Consider the following 22682-nt stretch of genomic DNA (forward strand, 5'->3'; position numbering starts at 1 on the left):
ATTCAAGCTGCAGGTGGTTCTCTTATTTTTTGAAAAGCAACACTGACTTCTTTGACAGAATGTTGCTGCACGTGGGGTTCCTCATAGTCTTTGCATGAGAAGCAGATTATAATGTAACAGCCATTCCTGACATAATGTTGTTTTATGGGCAGTGGATAAATCTAGAATGGTTGAAGTTTGCAGTCCTTTTTTTAGTCTAGATAGACTGATCTTCCTCTTGCTCCTCACACATTCAGTGGAAATTCCAAAAGGGGATAGTTCATTGGTAGAATAACGTACCATTCAAGATGATCTTCAGCTAGATGTTGACCTGATGATTAACTAGTTTGTTTCTCCCTGTACTAGATAAATTCAGCATTTATTGATTCCCTCCAGATGTTGTTGACTACAGCTCCCTTCATGCCTCACCATTGACCATGCTGGCTGGAGCTGATGGGAGCTGTAGCATGACATCAACTGATGGGGTATCATGTTGGTGACCCCTGATGTTGATGTTAGTGACAAAAGTGAAATTCAACTAATGAGTCCCATCAGCAGAAGTGCTGTGCAAGGGTTTCTGCTTGCTCAATGGGTCTCCCCTCCCTTTCCTCCCTCCATGGCCTCAGAAATTGATTCTGGGTGGGTGGGGAAAGCTCCCAGTAACAGTGCATGGGCAGGGAGGATCACTCCATCTGGCAGGCTGAAATGCTTGCCCTGATGGAATGATTGCTTTAACACGATGTTGAATCCTCCCTATTTATTTTTCATGGCTGAAAAAAGCAAAATATTAAAGCCTGCCTTGCTTATGAACTGTTAGTGATATCTTTTCTTTATTGAATTCTTATACATACGTATTTCACTACCTCAAAAAATGTACCTGTATTGATGTTTTGTTAAAATACAAACTGGTTACATTTAAATATATAATTTCAAAGGCAGATTATTACCAATCAAAGACTCCTTAATTTTTCAATAGCCCTACTTCTTACACATGGATCTCCACAAATTATAGTGATCACTTTGAAGACGTGTTGTACAAAGAATAACTTGTCTTTCCTTCCAGCTGGCTGGATCAGGAACTTAGTTTAATTCCTTCCAGTTTATTATGCCAAGAATCGATGTTTGGCCTGCCCTCTCAACGCCTCCCCGTTTTTCCCTTCATGCTGGCTTTGGGGCTTCCATTCTTGTTAGTTTAAGCCACAGTTTCCTGTTACAACTCTGCATAATCATATTTATATTGTGTAGCACCTTTTCCCAAAACCTAGTGAGTATATGGCTCTGTAGGAACATATGATCCTGCGAACCAACTTGGACAGGTGGGTGGGGCAGCCTACCTGTCAATCGAAGAATGTAATTATTTTGTTGTTGCATTTGCATATTATTACATAAAGTGTATATGTGCCTGTTGTCAGTAAAATTTGCAATTGTTAGTCTCTCCAGAGAGACTCTTACCTTAAATATCCAAGGGGGGGGGGCTGAGGTGCACTTTCCAGTGTTTTAACTAGTGAGTCAATAAATGTACATTGCCAACTTACCTTTATGACAGGCATGGCCAAACTTGGCCCTCCAGATGTTTTGGGACTACAACTCCCATCATCCCTAGCTAAAGGGACCAGTGGTCAGGGATGATGGGAATTTTAGTCCCAAAACGGCTAGAGGGCTAAGTCTGGCCATGTCTGCTTTATGAGATAGATGATGGGGCTACAATAGCCTCTTGCCAGGGGATGTAGTGACCTTACCTAATAGCGTTTGACACATAACATCTATCTTGTATTTACCGTCTGTCAGCATTTGAGAGATATCATGTAGTGATAATTAACACTTGACAGTTGTTAGCATAGGAAATCTACTCACCGTTTGGAACTTGCTTAAAATTAAAACATTCAAGAGAAGCCAATGTACTTAAAGCATTACAGTTTTGTGTGTGTGTGCCCATGCCACCTTAATTTTCTGCTTTGCAAAGCCCTCCAAATCTATTGGTGGATACTCCTTTCAGTTCTAGCCCAGCTGGAGGGCTGGACACAGAAGGCATCTCACAACCTGGTGTAAATCTGCAGGCACTCTACAAATAATCTCTTCCGCTGAAACTTACCTCACACAAGGGATGCTTTGGATCTAACATTGGCCCAGGAATTGCCAAGGCAGGCAGCATTTTCCCTTCGTGCTTTCTCCCTCTCTCTCCCACAGCAGCCAAGGAGCTGGTTAGCTACATGCCGGCTGACATTGCCCACCTGCTTTGTCTGCCTCCCTAGATGAGATCACTGGGCTTTCTTGTGGCTGTCTCTGTCCCCATTTGTCCTGCTTGCCAGGCGAGTCACTCCAGCTGCATTTGCCACTCTGTCAGAGAGTTTGCTCATATGCACATACAGTTGGAGATGATTTAAAAGGGACTTTAGAAGATGGGTATGTCCTACTTGGGCACCGGTAGCTGCATTGTTTATCAGGAAAGGATTGGCCCAACCAAGGGTGGGAGATAAGTTCAAAATTCCACACAAAAATGTGTATGTTAGGAGATGTTTGCACTAAAATGCAGACACAATTTCATGCGGTCTTTTGTTTTTGTTTAAATCACAAATTGCTGCAGAACTGTGGAGAAGGGAACATGCAATTGGAAAAATGAGAAACGGAGAGAACCGACCTGAAGAGGTTTCCCCATCCCTAGTTCCAACTTTGGATCTGAATGGGTCTCCTTTCATCTAGATTTCCCCTTCCTTCCTGAGCAATCTGTATTTTTTACTTTAAAGGAAGTCATACTTTGTTCAGTGAGGCTCAGTGTGTTCAGGATTGCAGCCTTTAAAGCAAAGGGTGGATTCCAGAGAGTGCAAATGGACTTCGGTTTATGCTACCATACTTCCTCTCTCCCCTGGAGCTTTGCTCCATCTTTGCTCCAGAAAGTCTGCCAATCCTCTGGAGCAGTTTTTGAGGGTATGTGGAGGGCTGCAGGGACATGAAATCTTGTTGCATGAGTGGAAGGCTGTTCCACTTGTGTACAGACAGCATTAGATATAACCCGTAGGAAGCTTCTTAGATCAGGTCACACTATTTGTCCATCTTTCCCAGTATTGTCCTGACCCTTTGGGTCTCCAGAATCATAGGTAGAGAGGTGTTTTCACATCATCTGCTGCCTCGTCCTTTTTAATGGAAAAGTCCAGAATTAACCCTGAGACTTCCTGTGTGTAAAATGTGTGCTGTACCGTTGAGCTACAGTCCCAGACATTACTATGGAGTTATAGTCTCTTGTTGTACGGTGGTGCTATTGAATCTTGAGGTCCTGCTACAACTCTCCCTTCTTTTTAGCCAGCTCCCAAGCTTGATAGATGAACCATTTGTCTTTGCTTTGTCTCATGATGCTTCAGCTGGCATTTTTGTTTATTTGGTTAGGGGTTTTTTGGAGCTATGCAGGGAACAATCTCTGTGAAGCAGGCAGCAGACATTCCTTATCATTATGTATGTCTGCTCAGGGCACAGTGCAAGAACCCTGACCTCATTTTGCAAGTGCAATCAGAGTAAATGCATGCCAGCATTGTGCCCACCTGAGATTCAACAGATCCAGGTTACACTATGCTCTACTATACCACAGATTTTCCATCTATGAGATATTAAAGAGGGTTGTCTCATGGCTGTCTTTCAACCAGACCAGGGTGGACAAAGGGTAGGTCTGGGTCTACTAGGTAGATGTGCAGTAGATCAGCAAAGGTGTCTGACACTGACTCCCATCGGTTATAGTGGGAACAAAAAGTGTTTCCCCCTTCAAATTTATAGTGCGATCCTAACCATGTCTACTCAAAACTGTTGAATTTAATGGGGCTTTCTCATATGTGATTGGGGTTAGGTTTGCAGCCTGAAATTAAGAAAGTTTGGTGTGGTGGTAGAAAACAGGAGTAGATTTGTGTGTGAAAGGATAAGGGTGCAAGCTCCAGTTCTGATATCAAAAACAGATTCCTGGCCTCAGTTTTGTAACTATGAAAGGATGGATAGTTGTTCACAAAACAAAGCACAATGGAATTCAGTTATGTTTGATTACTTTTTTTGGTGTCATTCCAGATTACCCTTTGCTCAAACACAATACACCAACAGAGAGATAAAACACACTCATTATCTGTTGATGCCAACCAATATGTATCTACATGGCATGTAATAGCCTTGAGAGTAACAGTAGACCGTGCTGGGAAGGCAGCAAACTAACTGCACAAGCCTAGACAGAGTTTTACTCCATAAGGAGCTTCAGCAACCAGGCGAGCAGAGGTGAACTATTTGCAGCAAAGGTGTTGAAAGGTACTGTGGTGATGACACTTTGCTGTTGTGAGGGGATGGGGTGAGGGAGAAGCAGCTCAGCTTCCCCCCCTTTACATATTCTGCTAGCACTGCACTGCTCCTCTCTCTGTGTGGGACTGTGGGTGCATGTGTAGGGTCCAGTATGAAGAGAATGACTCTTGGTTCAAACCACCAAGAGAAAACGGCTAGTGTCATGTTTGTGAAGGTTCGTCTGGTGGTCCTTTTAGGGAATAGGTGTGTTTCACTGTATGTCTCTCCCTCTGCATGTATGCGTCTTGTAGGAGAAAAGGCCAGGTCAGGAATGTCTTTGAATTTCTACCTTATACCATGGGCGAGTGGAAATTAGAGAGTGGTCCTCTGGAAGGTCAGTAGCAGGGTTCTGATGCTAGCACCAGCTGAGTCCTTGCAAAGAGTGCTGGCTGTGAGGAACTGTGTTTTGTACGCTGAAAAAGTCACAAGCCAATCAATTACAAAAATATTATTTGGTCCTCTTCTTATGGCATTTTGAACATCATAACCTCCACCCATTCTTTCTCATGTACCAAGAAACATTTGACTTCTGAGACTCATTTTTGGTGGTTAGGTTGTTTTTCTTTTTTTGCAAAATGCCCATGGGCACATTGATGTCCAAGTTGAATTCCCCTTCTGTTCCTCCCCGTGGCCCCTATAACCTGCCTTCATAGATATATAAATAACTGTGTCCAGAAGAGAAGGAGGTAGAAGTAGAGAGAGCAGGAGCTCTCTGGCCATGCCCGAGTTGGGGTTGTAAAGACAAGATCTTTCAGCTACTCTGCAGTGCTTTCCAGAAACCCTAATTGTAACTTAGCCACATAATAATGTACCCACATCTAAATCTGTCCTCGGACCAGAGCTATTCATGGAGTACAAGTCGAGACTTTTCCTTCCTGTCTCAGGACTGCTGGAACTGGGTCCAGAGAGGAGTGTTTGGGAACAGAGCAATATTCAAAAAAAATTCTTCATGAGGTCTTCCCTTTTCTGAATCAAGTGTTTCTGCTGTTGTATATTTAGGTTATCATAGCAAAGTTTTATGTTTGTTTAAAAAATATTTTCAATCTGAAGTGAGCAGCTTGTGTGTGAGACAGAGACAAAGACAGGTTGCAGTGTGTATATGAGAAACAGCCACTATGTAGACCAGTCTCCCACAACCTTGAGATATATCTTGAGGTACCCTCAAGGTGTATATCTTTTAATGCAGGGATAGGTTAATATATTCTTTAAAACACAGGGTGGCAGAGCCTATGTCCCTCCAGATATGATGTAACTATAGCTCCCAAGCCATTTTGGCACCTGAGGGAAAATGACAAAATGGTGCCCCCCCCCAAAAAAAAACAGGGAATAAGCGGTAAGTAAAGATCTACATCAGGAACAAGCAAGGCATAAAGCTCTTCTTTGGGATCTGCTGCCCCTGTGGATCCTGCCGCCTGAGGCGGTCACCTTACTTTGCCTCGTGGGTGTGCCAGCCCTGGCTCCCAGCATTCCTGATCATTGGCCATGTTGGCTGGGGCTGATGGTAATTGGAGGTCAACAGCACCCGCAGGGCACCAGATTGGGGAAAGGCACTAGTCACTGGAAAACACAGCTGTCTTGCTATTAAATATTTTTTTTCTCATCTCAAAGCAAATTCCTTCTTTTCTGCTCCTTCAAGCAGCATGCCTCAGTGTGCATGAAGGGCCTTGCATAACAGAAAGGCCTGGAGCTAGCGAGATAACCTTCAGTCACTCTGTAGCTTTGATGGATAGCCATTCTTATAGGTAGTCAGTAATTGGCGATTAAAAATGTTCCTTGGGAGATAATGTGTGGTGTAGGAGGTATGTGGAAGCAGAGTTTAGGATGCAGAATAGATAAAAAAAAGTTTATAGTTTTAAAAGCATCCATCCAAGTTCCTAGGAAGTACAGTAATAGGCTCAGGCAGGATATTCCATGGGTTTTCTGCTCAACAGCAGTTCAGCCAGAGGGGAACTATTCTTAATGAAAGTTGCAGACCAAAACTCCAGAAACTAAAACAAATGAATATATGCTCGTAAACTCCCAGAGATGGCAGCTCCCCTTACAATATGTTTCTTTACAATGTTATCATTAAAAATATTCTGGGGTGCTAGACAACAGGTTTTTTATTCCCCCTCCCCTCAAATTCAGCTCATTATTTTGGGGGAGGCGGGGAGACTGGGAAAACTTTGAAAATTTAAATTGCCTAATAATGGGGCATCTGCTACTGGATCTTAGCACTTTATTATATTGGTTATCAATAGTTAATGCATTCCACATGGGTGATCTCTGTGCTCCTGACTGATGGCGTGCCACAAAAATCTTAAGAAAGTAAGTAAATATACCAGAAAATATGTGCTAGTTATCCTACTAGAGTTTTGTTTGATCACTGGTGTACCAATTAAAATACCGCAGGCAGCATGTAGTGGCAGACTTTGGGCTCTCAAATTTCAGCAGCACTCTCTGTGACGCTAAAATTTGGTGGCCGTCCCCCCATCTCTCGTGCTCTGTTCTACAGCATTGTTGTTGCGCCCCCTGCAGTGTTGCACCCAGTGTGGCCGCATCTGTCACGCTACCCTAAAAACACCTCTGCGGCATGGCACTGTAAGACCTCTGCCTTTCAAAGTAGGCCAAAGGTAGCCAACATGGCATCCTCAATATGTTATTGGGCTCCAGATGCCCATCATCTGTAGCCAATGTGGCCAGTGGTCAGAGATGATGGGAACTGTAGTTTAACAACATCAGGAGGGGACTAACCATGTAGTAGGGAATGCTGAGCTAGTTGAACCAATTGTCTGACCTGCTCTAAGGAAGTTTCATAAGTGCAGATACTGTGTATGTCACGTGTGGTGCATGGTGCTTGGACCAATGAGAACACTGCATTCCTTGGAAATGCTGTGTTCATTGTCTGTACACTGTGGATAATCCCAGCATCCAGCCTGGGATTCCCTTACACTTCCTGCATTTCTGAAGCTGCTCAGAATATCCAAAGCTGTCTGAGCTTGGCTGCCTGCATAGTGGATGCTTTATTTGTCTCTCTGTTGCGAGCACTGCCCTTGTTGCTTTGGAAAGGACTTCTGAGCATGAAAGACAAGGCCTGTCCAAACCGAAGTTTCGAGCCTTTAATTGGATTTTGCTTTTCTTCCTGTCCCCACACCCCATCCAAGAAAAAGCTTTCCATGTCAGCTGCTAAAGATGGTGGCTGGCTGGGCTGAAAGTTAATGAAACTTATATGCAAATGTTTATCTGCGCAGAAAGATACATTTTTTAATTTTTAGTTTTTTTAAAAAAAAATCTGAACTCTCCTGTGAGTTTTGCAAGAGGTTAGCTGCATCCAAAACATGTAGACAGAATATAGCAAATCACTCTTTCACACACATATATTTTATACCTTCAAGCATCTCCCATTCTCAAATTGAAAGAAAACATACTGAAAAGAAAGAATAGCTTTATAAGGACTTCCCCACAACTTTGCCTTTGCTTGGAGGTACTTGGAATAGGGTATATTCCTGGCTCACTGCTATTTATTTATTTTTTAATATCCTGCCATTCTTCCAGTGCAACACCCAAGGCAGCTCACAGCATAAATTAAGGGCTTATCCAAACTTAGCTTTTGTCCTGCTCTTTCCAGGCACAGGTCTGTGCTTTAAAACTCCAAGTCCAAGCACACTCTCTTTTTGTCCAAGAGCTTTCTCTGTGAAAAGCCGCTCTTTAAATCACAGTTCGGGTTTTTCTGTGGATTGCTGTTTGCTCCAGTTCAGCTTTAAAGAGTGGGTTTTTGTGGGGAGAGCTCCGGGGCAAAGGGAGAGAGTGTGTTCTGACCCAGAGCCTTAAAGTGCTTGGAAAGTATAGAGGAAATGCAAGTGTGAATAAGCCCTTAGACAGATACAACTAACACACACTATACATATTAAAAAGTAACTCCATTAAAGGCAGTACTGGACACATCTAAAAGCATAACATCCAGCCTCAGAAGACCCTGCCTCAAAAGTCTGTCAGGACAGAAAAGTCTTTGCTTGCCAGTAAAAGGAAAACAGAGAGGGCACCAGCTTAGCCTCCTGTGGGAGGGAGTTCCACAATCCAGGAGCAGCCACCAAGAAGACCCTCTCTCATGGCCTCACCAAACATCCCTGTGAAGGTGGCAGGACCAAGAGAAAAGTGTTCCCGGAAGGTCCCAAAGCCTGGGCAGGCTCATATAGGGATATGTAGTCCATCCAATAGCCTGGACCCAAGCTGTATAGGCTTTGTAGGTCATAAGCAGCTCTTTGAATCATTTTCAGAAATGGCCTGGGGAGTGATAACAAGGAGTTTCTGTTCTCCCTGTAATCAGCTGCATAGCACACCACTATATCACACTACTGCTATATAACACACATTGGAGCCTGAGCAGGCCACGTACCCTTGTCTTCTGTATTATACAGTTCAATGAAAAATGCAGAGTTTCTTACCATGTATGGAAAGACATAGCTTCTTGCTTAGCTGTCTAATCCTGCAAGATGACTGTATAAGAGATTGTAGGCAGAAAGGGGCATCCAGAGTTGCACCGTCAGATATGAAAGACATTAAACAAGCCTTCCTGTGTCAGAGTATTTGAAGGGATCCTATAATTACTCAAGGTTTAGAAGGAGTGACTGAGTGCCTGCTGCTTTGTTTCCTACTTTTTTCCTCCGAAGGGACCACATTGGTTGGAATGCATTTGTCTGATCCCACATGCCACTTCCTGTCCTGCTCACCCACCCCCAGTAACCAGAATGCCATATTTAGCAGACAAGTGGGGAGAGCACATATAAGTTCAGTGCCTGCCTGCCTATGGAGGCTGCAGCCCAAAAGGCAGAATTCTTAGCTGCTTCTCCAGCTTCATGGGAAGATGATTCATCTGTCCTAATAATCTGGGGATGGAAATGAATCACCAGATAAATGCAGACCAGCAATGTCATGTGCTTATAAGAGAGAGAGAGAGAGAGAGAGAGAGAGAGAGAGAGAGAGAGAGAGATGTCATTTGGGGGATGTAGTCAAGCCATACTCATTCTCCATAATGCAAAATTATTCCACTTAGTCAGCATGGGTCAGGCAGGCTGGAACAGCACATCTAAATTTGGAGTCCAGGCCCTGGGAAGGATATTCTCAAACATGGGAGGGCTCTGGAGGAAGCCGTGGCAGCTGTGCAGATAGACAAGCACTTGGAAGGACAGTTTTAATGTAACCCTAAGGCATGCTTCTCAAGCATGTTGCGAGGTATGTCCCAAGTGTTGCAGAAGTCCGCTTGATCTAAGAAGATCAGTGAATGGGGAATCTCTAGTCCCAGGGTGTGGTCTTAAGGCACATGAGGCTACGCAAGTCTGGGTTTGGTCAGTGCCTAGACAGGAGACCACCTGGGAATCACCTGCACCTGCTACTTTGGGTTCCATGAAGGAATAAATGTGGGATGCAGGAGGCAGTGATGGCTTTAAAATGGATAACTTTAGAAGAGGATTAGATGGTGCCTATCTTCTGCCTCCACTGTCAGAGGCAGCATGCCTCCAAACAGCAGTTGTTGGGAATTGCAGAATGCTGTTGCACTCGTGTCCAGCTTGCAGGCTTCTCACAGGAATCTGGTTGTCTCCTGTGTGGACAGGATGCTGAAGTAAATGGGCCATTGGTCTGATCCAGCAGGATTACCTTATGTTCCTAAATAAATAGAAATAAATAAATCTCAGTTCGGCCATGAATTCATGTGTAATGTGAGGATAATACACCTGTGCCCCAAACCTTGCAGTTGTTCTTGCAAACTTTATGTCGACAATAAGACAAAGGGTGGGTTCATAAGGCTCCCAGTTTATGGTTGAACTACATGTGGGTGAGAAGTGCAAAATGAGTCTCTGGCTTACACACCTATCCTGGAAGCATGTGTGGCAGGCAGGCAGTACATGAACTGAACACACATACATTCTGCATCACACATGTTCTGCATGCAGTCTATGGGTGCATAAAATTCCCCCCGAGTCCCACATCCCACTGCACATATAAAACAGGTCTTTCTCCTGTTGGCATCTGTTTGTCTTGAGAGACAATGGAATGCGCCTCCAAGGGTGAAGTCAAACAGCTGCATTAGCAGCACCAAAGTGACCTTCCCATGGTGCAAGCCTGGGCTGTGTATGGAGTCCTTGGGCTGTCCAGATGGCAGGACTGCCCTCTCAGCCTCACTGATGTGGTCCAAAGGAAAGCAGGGCAATATGTTTGGTGCCAGCATGGCTGCCGGTGTTTCCAGAAAGAGGTGTACAAGGTGCTATTCAACCATCTTAGGGAATCCACTTAGGATTTGTGTCAGGTTTACTGCACTGGTATATTAAGCACTGTAATAGTCAGAGTGGTAGATTTTATTGGATGAATGGCATGGAAACAGGGATGGGGCACCTGCAGCCCGCTGGATGTTTTTGAACTCCTACTCTCATCTGACCCAGCCAGCATGGTCAATGGACAGGAGTGATGAGAGCCGTACACCAGCAACCACTGGATGGTCACAGGTTCCCCACCTTTGGACTAATTTGTTTCAAGTAATGGCTTTGGAGGCTCCTTCCTCTCTTTACTGGAAACTGGACTGGGAGATCTGAAGAACATTTTCAGGCTCAGCAGCTTGTGGGCCTGGCAACATTTGTTTCCACAGGAGTGCTTTCTAGAGTGATTCCAGTGCAGACCCATTTGTTAGCATTGGCTATCTGTGCAGAATTTGTGTGGAGGCAGCCCTATGAATAGGACTGGCAGGAATCTAGTTGCTTGCTGATGGCCGCTTCCTGAAACTCCACATGCATGACCATTGACATATTGCAATCAACCTATTCGTTTTTAAAAAAACTAGCTGGAGAGGTGTTGGTTGACCAAACCCTGGAGCTGAAAGGGACAATCTAGCCCAGGCCTGCACAACTTGGGACCTAGCAAGCCAAATGCAGCCCACTTAGCCATGTATGGCAGCCTGCCAGCAGCTCAACAACCTCCTGGCAGTAGAACCAGGAATTTTCTCAAGCTCCGGGTGATCTGCATTTGGCTTGGTAAGTCACAAGTTCTGCCAGCTCAATACAGTCCAGCCATGCACCCAAAAGGCATTTCCACCCACCCACCAGCAATCCAAACCACACCTTGGGTTTTGCGACCAGGAGAAGCTGCAAAAACTGTGCTATGGTCCCCTCTTGTTGGGTAGACCAGGGATGAATGATGGCTAAGCTCAATGCATGGGTGGGCTGCCTTGATGGGAAGAGATGCTAAATGAGCACATCCTGTTGCTGTAAATAACCCATTGCAGACCCGCCCTGACAGCTGCAAATAAGTCCAAGTCCAATCTCTGGTAGGCATTGCAAGGGGGGATGCCCATGCCAGCCCCCTCCCAAGTCATAGCAACAATTTAATAAACCAGCTGTGATACCCCACCTTGTTGGTGAGCTCACTGTGACCATTCCATTTAATTTCCACCCTGGTTGGTTGCTCTGCCAGCACAGACTTCATCACCTTGAGTTTTTGACAGGGGCTGCTGGAGATCCAGCCTTTTCCCTCTAGGCTCTTCCACCACCACCACCATCACCCCACCCCATCACTGGCAAGAGAGATTTTACAGCCTCTCAGTTACAGGCCAGCTGTAGGAGCCCCATCCCTCTGTTGGCAAATGTGACAAGGGAAGGTCCAGTTCCTCATGCCAAGGCAACACGGCAGCTCCTTGCCAAGACTGAGTAGGAAGCCTCTTCACTGGAGACAGCAAACATGTGCCGTAATCCTTCCTAGCTAACAGCCTGTGATTCTCTCTCTCTCTCTCTCTCTCTCTCTCTCTCTCTCTCTCTCTCTACTGAGGAGTGAAGTCAGCCTTCATCAGCAGAATAGTTTGTGTATAATTTGACCCCCCCCAAAAAAAAAACAATCACAAAACCTCAGACCAGGCTGGATGGAGGAATCAGCTGGCTTCTGGAGCTACGAAGTGCTTTTTAAGCCAAAAAAGTAGGGGAGGAGGAGAAACGGCAGCAGAATTAAGCATGGAGAAATCAGGAGAGACTTTTTAGCAGCTGGCGGAGAGTTGCTTGCTTTGTTCCAAGGAGCCAAGTTGCATAGCATCTCCCAGCTAATATTAAATGACAAGTCAAGAGAGCGGCAGCCTTGTCCTGGAAAGGTACGCACTGTGCCTTTAAGACTGTCTTGCGGGTGAACTGAGTTTCTCAGTTTAGCCCTGCACGTGGCAGAATATATTTTTTTTGAGTTGGGGGGGGGGAGAGAGAGAAATCACATTGAATTTCTCTCTTTTTTCCTGGGTCATGCCTTTGGCACCTTCTTTATTCCTCTCTCCCTCTTTATTTCAACGAGACAAAGCTACTTCAGTTTGGAGCACAAACATATGATCAGCACATGGAAATGTGGTAATCTGGGTGCATTCGTGATTGCAGCCGGTTGAAGAAATTAGACTAAAAACATTTTTTTTTTTTAAGAAGAGGAGGAGGAGAAGGAAAGCTAGGGAAAAGCAACAGGGAGAGTGGTTAAAAAGTACAATTTGGGACAGGCGGATGCTGAATACATCTGGTCGGGATGGAGAGGGACCGGATTACAGGTGAGTGCTGGAGTCATTTGATAGGGTGTGTGTGTGTGTGTGTGTGTGTGTATTTCTGTCTTTCACCCCCACTTTCACCCATTGCCCCTTGTGGGTTCTTCAGCTTCATTGGAAGCAGATCAGCCAACCTCTCTTATTTCACTCCAGCATTCTATAAGTTGCATTTATTTAACTCTGCCTTCCCCTCACCCTTTTTATGGTCTGCACATAGATGATGTTGCTAGAGAAGTAGCAAGGGTCAAAACGGTTTTCTGGATCTGGATTTCATTTGATTCTTACCCCTACTCCATCCCCACTCCCCTTCTTTCCCAGTTTTTGGGTGAATTTTCAAGGGAAGAGAATGAATGCAGAGCCTGTTAAGTGTGAATTTGGGCGGTTGGTGGTGGTGGGGAAGCTTGGAGGACTGGGGCGGGGGCTATCCCAGCTCTTGGCTGGAGGATGCCTTTATATTCTGGATGTTGGCCGCTCAGTTTGTTTGCCTGTGTGTTGTGGTTTAGCGCTGCCTTTCGTGCCAAAACATGTGTGAAAAGGCAGGAGCTTCCACCCGCTCTTTATCCTCTGGAAATGTTTGTATTGCTGCCTGGAGAGATTTAGTTGCTGGGCAAGGGGGTTTCTCGTTGCTAGGATAGGGCGTCCCGGGTGCGTGCGTATTCCCTGTGTAGGTAGCATAACCCTGGAAAATGAAGGTTAATTCAGTACGGTTGCTGCAGATATTTCTCCCTGCACTGCCTCATTTTACAGGCAATTTAATTTTGGGCAAGAGCACACCATGCTGGAAAATGGGGTTTAAAGTTTAAGACGTCTTTGTACTGCTGATTTAATCAAAGAAGTGTTTCTGCCTCAATCCCAAACTATGTGCAGTTCCTCAAGACACTTAACATAGCAGGAAGGGTCATGGTCAGTGGTAGAGCATTGGCATTGCATCCAGAAGAACCCTGGGTTCAAACCCTGACATTTCCAGGTAGGGCTAGGAAAGAATCCCTGTCAAAATCCCTGGAGAGCCCCTGCCAGTCACTGTAGGCCATATTGAGCTAGACGGAACAATGTAGCATCCTTAATATGTAAATCGATTGCCTGGGTGGATCTACTATGAAACTAATGAAGCTTAAGCTTTAGGGCTCCTAATTCCAGAGGGGCCCCAGAAGTGACTTTAGTCCATATTGCTTAATTTTTTTTTGGATATAGTAGACCCAATTTGAATTGCATGATTCTTATTTTTTTTTTCTTGTATATATTTCAACAATCCCGAAGTTTGAGGGTCAGTAAAGGTGTGGTGATCTGTTGTGGAACAATCCAACTGAAGAAGACAACACTGATTTCCCAGACCTCATCCCAGACCCCAGTTCAAACTACAGGGGCCCCAAAAATGTAGGTCTACCACTTTGGGCCATATCTTGTTACTGAAGCCGCTTGGTCACATCATTATCCATTCTCAGCTGTTAGCAGGTGGTTGAAAGCCATAATTCCTCTTTGTTGTTATTCGTTGTGGTGGTTTTGCAGTTAACATAAATTTAGAGATTGTTATTTTTTTAAAGCACCAGGACACAGATTTGTTGAGGTTCAGAAATGTTTCTGCAGCAGAGGAGGAGGAGGCAAAGGCATGCCACTGTGTGGTATAGTATAGATAAGGGATTGGACCATAAACCAGGATGTTTCTCGCTGAAATCTCATCTCTGTCATGAACGGGTACCATGTGGCTCCCTTCTATTGCAGTATAGGGAGAATAATATTGGCCAGTCTAACCAAATTCAGGGCTTGGACATCACGAGTCATATGCCAAAGCCCAATGCTGACCGAACTCCCTGGCTCTGAGTCACCTGTCACCCTGCTCACCCGCATGTGTGGCCACTGCCTGCTTATTTGCCTGACTTTCTCCCTTGGTTGTCAGGTACAAAAAAGGACGGGTGTGTGTGTGCTCCTGCACCTTTAATAGTTGTGTTGAACAGGCTTCCTTAGCAGGAGGACATTGTCATGCAAAGCTGAAATACCCTCTTCCACATTAAAGGATTGATAGTGTTGAGGAAGTAGGGATCCTTTGAGGGCCCTCCCCACACCCAAGCAAAAAACAACAACCCTAGGCCTAGAGCCAGCACTGACAGAGTTGTGGTAAGAATTACTGAGGTAATTCTGTCAAGTGCTTTGAACAGTCTGAAGCAGGGGTGAGGAAGCTGTGTATTGATGGACTAGAACTCCCATCATTCCTGACCATTGCTAGGGTGGCTGGAGCTGATGTGAGTTGGCGTTCAATGATATCTGAAGGGCCATATATTAGCCACCTCAGCTCTAAAACACTGTCTATGCCTCTGTGTGTGTGTGCGTGTGCACGCGCCATTTTGATTATGTAAATTTGTCCCTGAATCTTCAGAGCAGAAGTTATCTCATGAAGAAACACTCACTGCCCATAGTCAGGAAGAGTATTCTGTCTTAGCCTGATTTCCATTTGCCTCAGCATTCATGTTGCTTTGACCCTTCCTTCCCAGAAAGAACATCTGTGTGACAGAAATGACTATATGGCCTTGAATTCAGCCACATTGGCTAGCTCAGGCTGTCCTCATTGCTTTTGGGAAAAGCTGGGTGTGTCTGGTGTTCTTGTACTACTTCTTGCAGACGAGAAAGCTGTAGCCTTCTGTCAACCGAGTTCCTTTTTTTTTAAAAAAAAGTTTCTGATAGCCAAGCAAAGAACATACTGCCACCTTCTAGCCCCCCAAATCCATGTCTGTTCCTGAATTTATTCAGCTGGCATGACTGAAGTAGGAGCTGGGAAGCTGTATGGCTATCTTGGGCGTTCCTGGCTTTAGTTGTTGGGCATCCACACTGGAAGCAAAACCACATGTCCTAGAGAAAACCACCAAGTGAGGGTGGAGCGCAGCAGTGTCGAACAAAAACTGAACTCAGCTCTGGTCTATCCTGGGGCCCTGTTGTGGTCCAGCAACAGAATTTGAGTTACACAGTCGCATCCACTGTGCCGGCAGGGTCAGGAGTCAGCAGCAGCAATGTCAACACTGCATGGAAAGTTGCTTCGCTTTTCTCATACTCAGGGCTGCCCTGTAATGCTTCTGTACACATCAGTGTTATCCATGAAAATGCTTCTATATATAAGTTACACTGAAATTTTATATGAATTTGTGTGGTGGTGGCATAAGAATTCCTAAATAAATAAACATTAGGTAATCTTTGAGGCAACAGAGGGCAGATGCTATCATTTTCTTGGGTCCTCTCTCCCTCTTGCAAATCTCTGAGGAGTTCTGTACATTCATGCGTGGCAATGATACCTGCTTTCAAATGAGTACCCCTTGCATTTCCTCTGTTCCTCGCCATCAGCAACAACGTTTTATGGTCCCACTGAGCCAATTTGCAAAAATGCACAATTGTGCAAAGTATAAATAAGGTTATATAACCCTGCCTGTCTAAGTGCTCTGAACCAGCGGGAGCAGAAACGGAACATGAGAGAGAGTGTGGGAGAGAGGGAGAGGAGGAGGAAGAGGGGGGGGAGAGCAATGTAGTAGTCCCTCCCACAAACCATAGTCACATAATATCTAGTTTTGATGGGTTTTCATTTGTAATTAACAGCACAAATTGGATGACTTTGATCAGATGGAAGGATTGGATATCAGCAGCATTCATTTGTACTGCATCCACTGGCTGTATGTAGGTTTTAGTTCTGGTTTGCTTTGAGCAGTTCATGCGTAGTTTCAGCATGTAAATTCTTCACATGGAGGCCTATAGGAGTGAGTCTCAAGTGCTACACACCCACACATAAAACATGCCTCTTACAGAATGCAGTGTGTGGTGGTAGCCAAATTCATGAAAACAAGGAGAAGACCAGCCCTGTCCACATGAAGTCCACCTAAGAAATGGCTCACAGCTGCATCCAATGCCATGTGTTTCAAATTGGCACAGGCCTGCAGCAAAAGCCAGTTGCATACAAGGCATTGGCCAGCATTAGGACAAGGAGATGGGCATCTACATGGATCTATCTATCTATCTATCATCCATCTATTTATCTATCATCTATAGTGAGCATTTGTACCCCACTCTTTAGCCAAAAAGGCTCCCAAAGTGGCTTACATGAAATCAAAATATGACACTCCCTACCTGCAGGCTTACATACCAATAAATAATTTTTATTTTTATTTTTGCTCCTGCTCTCTATATGGTGCTTAGCCATGAAACCATGGAGCAATAAGACCACAAACTTAATGCTTTCTCAAAGTAACTTTAGTATAGGGTTGTTGTTGTTGTTGTTTAGTCGTTTAGTCGTGTCCGACTCTTCGTGACCCCATGGACCAGAGCACGCCAGGCATAGTACAGGGTACTGTTACTTTAAGGCCAACTACAAGACTTGCACAGGTCATATGAGCAGACATTGGAAGGGAGCTGAGTACAGCCTGAGCCAGGGAGAGCCTAGGCTAGTAGCCTTATCCCGATGAATAGAGGTATTGAGGCAGTGGATCTCAAAGGGTGTGGCAAGTGTGGTGGAAAGATTCAAGGACAATCAAAGTTAACATTGAAACAGTTCAGTGTAGCACTCATAGTACAGTATCAAAATGTTTGTTTTTCATTTGCAAAATCAGAGCAAGAACATTTAAGCGATACTGCATGCTCACACCTCTCATTCAGTTTGCATGCATACTTAAGGTATATACACAAGAGGCTCGTTTATAATTATATTTTGGGAATGATTTGTGTTCTTATGGAGCTGCATTGTTTTATACTTTCTGGATCCCCCATGATAATATTATAAAGCAATTGTATTCTATGTTATAAATCAAGCACCGCTAGGAGTCGTCCCCCCCCAACGTATTGCTCATCCATAAAAAATAATAATAGTGTGGGATGGGCAAATTGTTATTCTGAAAGTGTGGCCCAGAGGAAAAAGGTTTGAGAACCACTGTATTAAGGGAACCACCTTATATAGAGTTAGACCATTGATCCAGCTTCTCCGTATTGACCCAATTGACAGGCAGCAGCTCTCTAGAGTTTGAGACAGGAGTCTTTCCCAGGCATAGCTGTAGGAGCCAGGGATTGAATCTATAGCTTCTTGCATGCAAAGCAGGAACTGTAACCAATGGCTCCATTGCTGGTTCCTGGATTAAAAGGAAAAAATTGCAATGTAACTATGATCATTCAGGCATTGCCTAGGATGGCTATTTACAAACCTCAAAAAGAAGGAAGGGGAGTGGAGAGAGAAAGAAAGAAAGGCACAATTAAAAAAAGGATCGAAAGATGACACATATTTGCCTAAAATGTGCTAATTTACTAATTTATGTAAATATAGGAAGAATGACTAAATAGAAACACAAACATTTCACCGTAATGGAGAAGACTTGTGCTCATCTGCTGTGTGTGCCTGTTCAAGTGCCCCTTAAGTTCCCTGCAGGGCAGCGTCAAGTTCCTTGCAGCTCTCTCTCAGGGTTCTTTATCTTTAAACTGGGCTTGGATAGGGCAGCCCTACAAATAGCATACTGCCCTCTGTGATGCCTCTGGATAATCGTTTTCAGGCTTGAGAATCAGTTTTGTTACCAGTAATATACTTGTGCACACACAGCTTGTTGTGCTTTTCAGATCCTTTGCAGCGCCATTTGCTGTTCCCGCTGGTTAATGGCCTTTGTGAGTGAGAGCTTGAAAAGAGCAAAGCCAAGGCAAGAGGATTTTGTATGCTCAGCCTCCCCCAGCGACATCATGCTTAGCATTTAAGAGAACAAATGAGGGCAGATTGTGTACTGTGCGTTTGCCTCTCCAGAGCTTCTGTAATATGTTCTCCACTCTCTCATTCTTAAACTCTGCCTCCTTTGGTCTGAACCACTTCAAAGCAACTGTGGATACTGCTCTTGAGTCTCACAATGAAGTAAGCATGTCTTGTCTGCTTCAGAGTTGCCGGATTGCCTTCATTTTAAAGGATTCACCACTATTCCAATACATCACAGAACATAAAAGATACTTTCTTATTTCCCCGAGACTCACCAAACTCGCTCCACAGAGTTAGGGGAGCTGGTGCAATAATAGCTAAGAGATTAGTCTGTGAATCAGGAAGGCCACTGGTTTCAATCTTCCCTCTGCCTTCCTCATGTGGTTCTTAGGCAAACCGCACTCTCTCAGCTTCAGCTCCATTATACAAATCTATGGTGCAACTACTGGTACACTGTGTTCTGGTCACCGCACCTCGGAAGGCATCCTATAGAGCTGGGAAAGGTTCAGGAAAGGGCAACCAAAATGATCACTGGCTTGGAGCAACTCCCCTTTGAGGAAAGGTTGCAACATTTGGGGATTTTCAGTTTAGGAAAAGAAGACTAGTAAGGGGTGGCAATGATAGAAGTGTGTAAGATTTATGCATGATGTAGGGAAGGTGGATAGAGAGTTGTTTCCCCCTCGCTGCACCATAATACTAGTGGAATGTCAGAAGATTCAGGACAGAAATGGAAGTGGTTCTTCATGGAGCACATAGTTAAACTATGGCATTCTTTCCCACTAGATGTATCGCTGGCCTCCAACATGGATGGTTTTTAAAGAGTAATAGGCAGATTCACAGAGCGTAAGGCTGTCAATGGCTACTAGCCATAATAAATGTGTTCTGCCTCCAATATCAGACGCAGTATGCTGGGAGTCGCAAGTAGGGAGAGATCCCTTGAACATATATAATGATTCTCATCTACCTTACAGGTTGCTGTGAGGATTACAAAATTATACATATTGCGTCTTATTATTTATGTAAATGATTATTAATTGGGACTCTGTAGATTTTTTTTTATATACTGTGTGATTAGCCACAGGGGCTGACAAATAAACTTTGGTAACTGTATAGATCTGTGCAGAATTTCTATCGGAATGTGTGTGTGTGTGTGTGTGTGTGTGTGTGTGTGTGTGTGTGTGTTTGCTTGCAGAAAGGTTGGACACGTTCCTCCCCCCCCCCACTTTGCACAGTCACTCATGTGGAAGGAATATCTAAACAGGGCTAGTTTTGGGTTTGTCTGGATGACTCCTAGGGCTGTTATTGGGGGGTGGGGGGACTAGTACCCTGGTGGACCAGAGAACTTATTTGAGGGGGAGGATTGCTGCTGCTGATAATAATAATAATACACTCTGAAGAATAAACCACGGGCAGAGCCACACCATATACTTAAAGCGCATTCAATGCACAGGACTCCCCCTCCCAAGAATCCTGGGAACTGCAGTTTGTTAAGGGTGCTGGGAATTTTAGCACTGTGAGGGGGGGTCTACAGTCCGAATGATTTTCTGGGGAAAGTTATGCACTTTAAATGTGTGTTGGAAGTGCTTTAAATGCATGATGTGGATCTGTCCCAAAGTTGTTCAAATCTCCCTTCAAGTTACCTTTAGAGGTGCATGTGAAGCAACAAATAAGCCTACTGTAAAGTTGGTCATTTTCTGTGCAAGCTTCCAGTTTAACTCATTGTGAGCAGTTGTCTGGTGAACTGAATTTTTTCATAATGTTTCAGAAGCATCACATTTGAAGTATTCTGTGCTTTAGGGTTTTTGCTGCTGTTCAAAATACTGGTCTATTCCATGGATAGCTGTCATTCTAGTTGGCATTTGTGAATTTGCAGTTGTGTAAAAACAATTGATTTGTGGTGGGTTGTGGGCTGATTCATGTGACCCTTTCAAAGTGTGGCAGGATGTGGGCTGCTGCTCTTGGTGAGTGAATCCTGGCAAATTGCATCACCCTGCAGTTAGACTGTGGTTGGCTCAAAGGGTACATTGGTGACCTAATCTGGGTGCATGGAAAGCAATCAAGTGACCATTTCACTGGGCACTGAGTGCTCACGCTGATCATAACCATTTGTATTTTGCCAAAATAAAAGGGTTGTGTGCAACCCTAACTGTGTGTGCTTTTTGGAGGGTGGTGGTTTTTAGCTGTCAGAATGGAAACGTTTGCTTACATTTGAGTCAAAACTTTAAGAGCAAATTGTTCTACATAGGTACAAAAAAAAGAGAGTTGCATTTGAATCTTGGACATCTAGATGTTGTACAACCTGAGGTGAGTCATTGCCTCTCTTCCTCAATTTCCCATCTGTAAAATGGGATTGCTGACAACTTACCCCACAGGACTGTTGTGAAGGCAAATGGGATCAAAAACTGCAATGTGCTTTGCAAACCCATCTCAAAATTGTGGAAATTTGAAAGTTCCCTGTAAATGTTAATCCTTAAATATAACAAACTGCCTTGAATTGACAAGCATTTTTTTGTTTCAGTTTCCAAAAAAAGGCTTCACTAAAGGAAAAACAACAACAACCTTGGACTTTATCCAGTTCTTTCCCTCTAAAATTTTCCATCTGAAACTGTCTCAGATGCTTCAACTTTGTTTCAGACCCTTTTCACCTTGAAAACATAGCATGGAGTTTAAACACAAGAACCAACCCATTGCCTAATAAAGGTCTTATCTGTTTTAGGAAATATCTTTATCTGTACAATAATCCAACTAGTCCTTGCTATCAAACGGTGAGGGCATTAAGGTTGGTGACATCAGCAAAGATCCCATGAAATGGCCCTGTGTGTTTAGAACACATTTAGGAATGCCTCATATAACCTCTCACATTTCTGAGAGCTTTTGCCAAATACTGTTACAGTGGTACCTCAGGTTACATACCCTTTAGGTAACATACGCTTCAGGTTACAGACTCCGCTAACCCAGAAATAGTACCTTGGGTTAAGAACTTTGCTTCAGGATGAGAACAGAAATCGTGTTCTGGCGGTGCAGTGGCAGTGGGAGGCCCCATTAGCTAAAGTGGTGCTTCAGGTTAAGAACAGTTTCAGGTTAAGAACAGACCTCCGGAACGAATTAAGTTCTTAACCTGTATTCATAATACAGAGTGATCAGCACCAAAGACAACTGCATAAATGTTGCTATAAGTGGGGAAACATGCACACAACGTGTGTGTCCATCTATCTTGTTGAATTTAATGAAGAAGATAATTTACAATCCGATCCAATAGATGTCTACACAAATGTAAGTCCAACGGATCTCTCAGGCTACTTCCAGGTTACATGGATATAGGACTGCAGTCTCAAATATCCTTTTCATAGACATCATGACCCCACACATATTGCTGGACTACCACTCCCATCATCTCTCACCATTGGCCAAGCAGGCCTGAGGCCTGGGAACTGAAGTCCATTGGTGGCTCAGTTCACATGTAACATCAAACCCATCTCTGTGCATACATTAAAGATGTTCATGTAAGAAAATATAGGGTTGAGAAGATACTTGGTCCAGGTTCCTCAAATCTTTGAAGTCTTTTCTGCCTGCCACCAAGCCTTTTGCCTCTCTGTAGGGAAGGAAGAGAGTGCTAAAGACAGGCTGATAAAATATTACAAAACCCAGTGTAAAATATGAGTATTGACAGCTTTTTAAGACCTTTGCTGAAGACAAAAGGAATCACATAAAAAAGTAAGCTGTTGGAGCAATAGGCTTTATTAATTAATTAATTAATTTTATTTCATAAAATTTATACAGCACTTGATTGTGTAAAATCTCGAATGCTTGTGAGTAACAGTGATGAAAGAGTGAGGGGAAAGGCTTCAGTTCTAAGGCAAGATTTTGGTTACAAAATGGATTCTTTAACAATGACTTTTGGGGATGCTTGCAGATTGCCACTGTTTTCAGATGGGATTCAATCACATTCTGGCAAATTCAGGTTACACAGTCATAGCTGATCGGGAGAGTCTTATGCAACAAACTCACTTCCCCTAAAGATCTGACTTTTTTGCAATAAGAAGAGTGATGGGGAAATGCCCTGGAAAGTGTGGGATGGCGTTTGCTTCGACATAACATCATCTAACCTCCCTGCAAACAAATCAGGATGAATGCTCAACAAATAGCCAATGTCATCTAATTTCCCTTTAAACA

General features: G+C 44.0%; 1 protein-coding gene across 3 annotated transcripts in view; it reads left to right on the forward strand.

Moving 5' to 3' along the window:
• The window catches only part of SEPTIN9 (septin 9), a 220646-nt gene that overhangs the window by 40111 nt on the left and 157853 nt on the right, over positions 1-22682 (forward strand). The window contains exon 1 of one of the 3 annotated variants that reach the window (XM_083597911.1): positions 4117-4254. The exons of 1 other annotated variant lie outside the window; for it this stretch is intronic. Coding sequence is in view for 1 of the 2 variants with exons in the window: in XM_083597910.1 (XP_083454036.1) it covers positions 12799-12820 (22 nt within the window). In the remaining variant the exon portion in view is untranslated. Of the gene's footprint in view, positions 1-4116; positions 4255-11664; positions 12821-22682 lie in introns of those variants that run through there. One more of the 3 variants, XM_083597910.1, reaches the window with a different exon arrangement.

The sequence above is a fragment of the Podarcis filfolensis genome (assembly GCF_964270895.1).
Source record: "Podarcis filfolensis genome assembly, chromosome: 2".
NCBI classification, from domain to species: Eukaryota; Metazoa; Chordata; class Lepidosauria; order Squamata; family Lacertidae; genus Podarcis; species Podarcis filfolensis.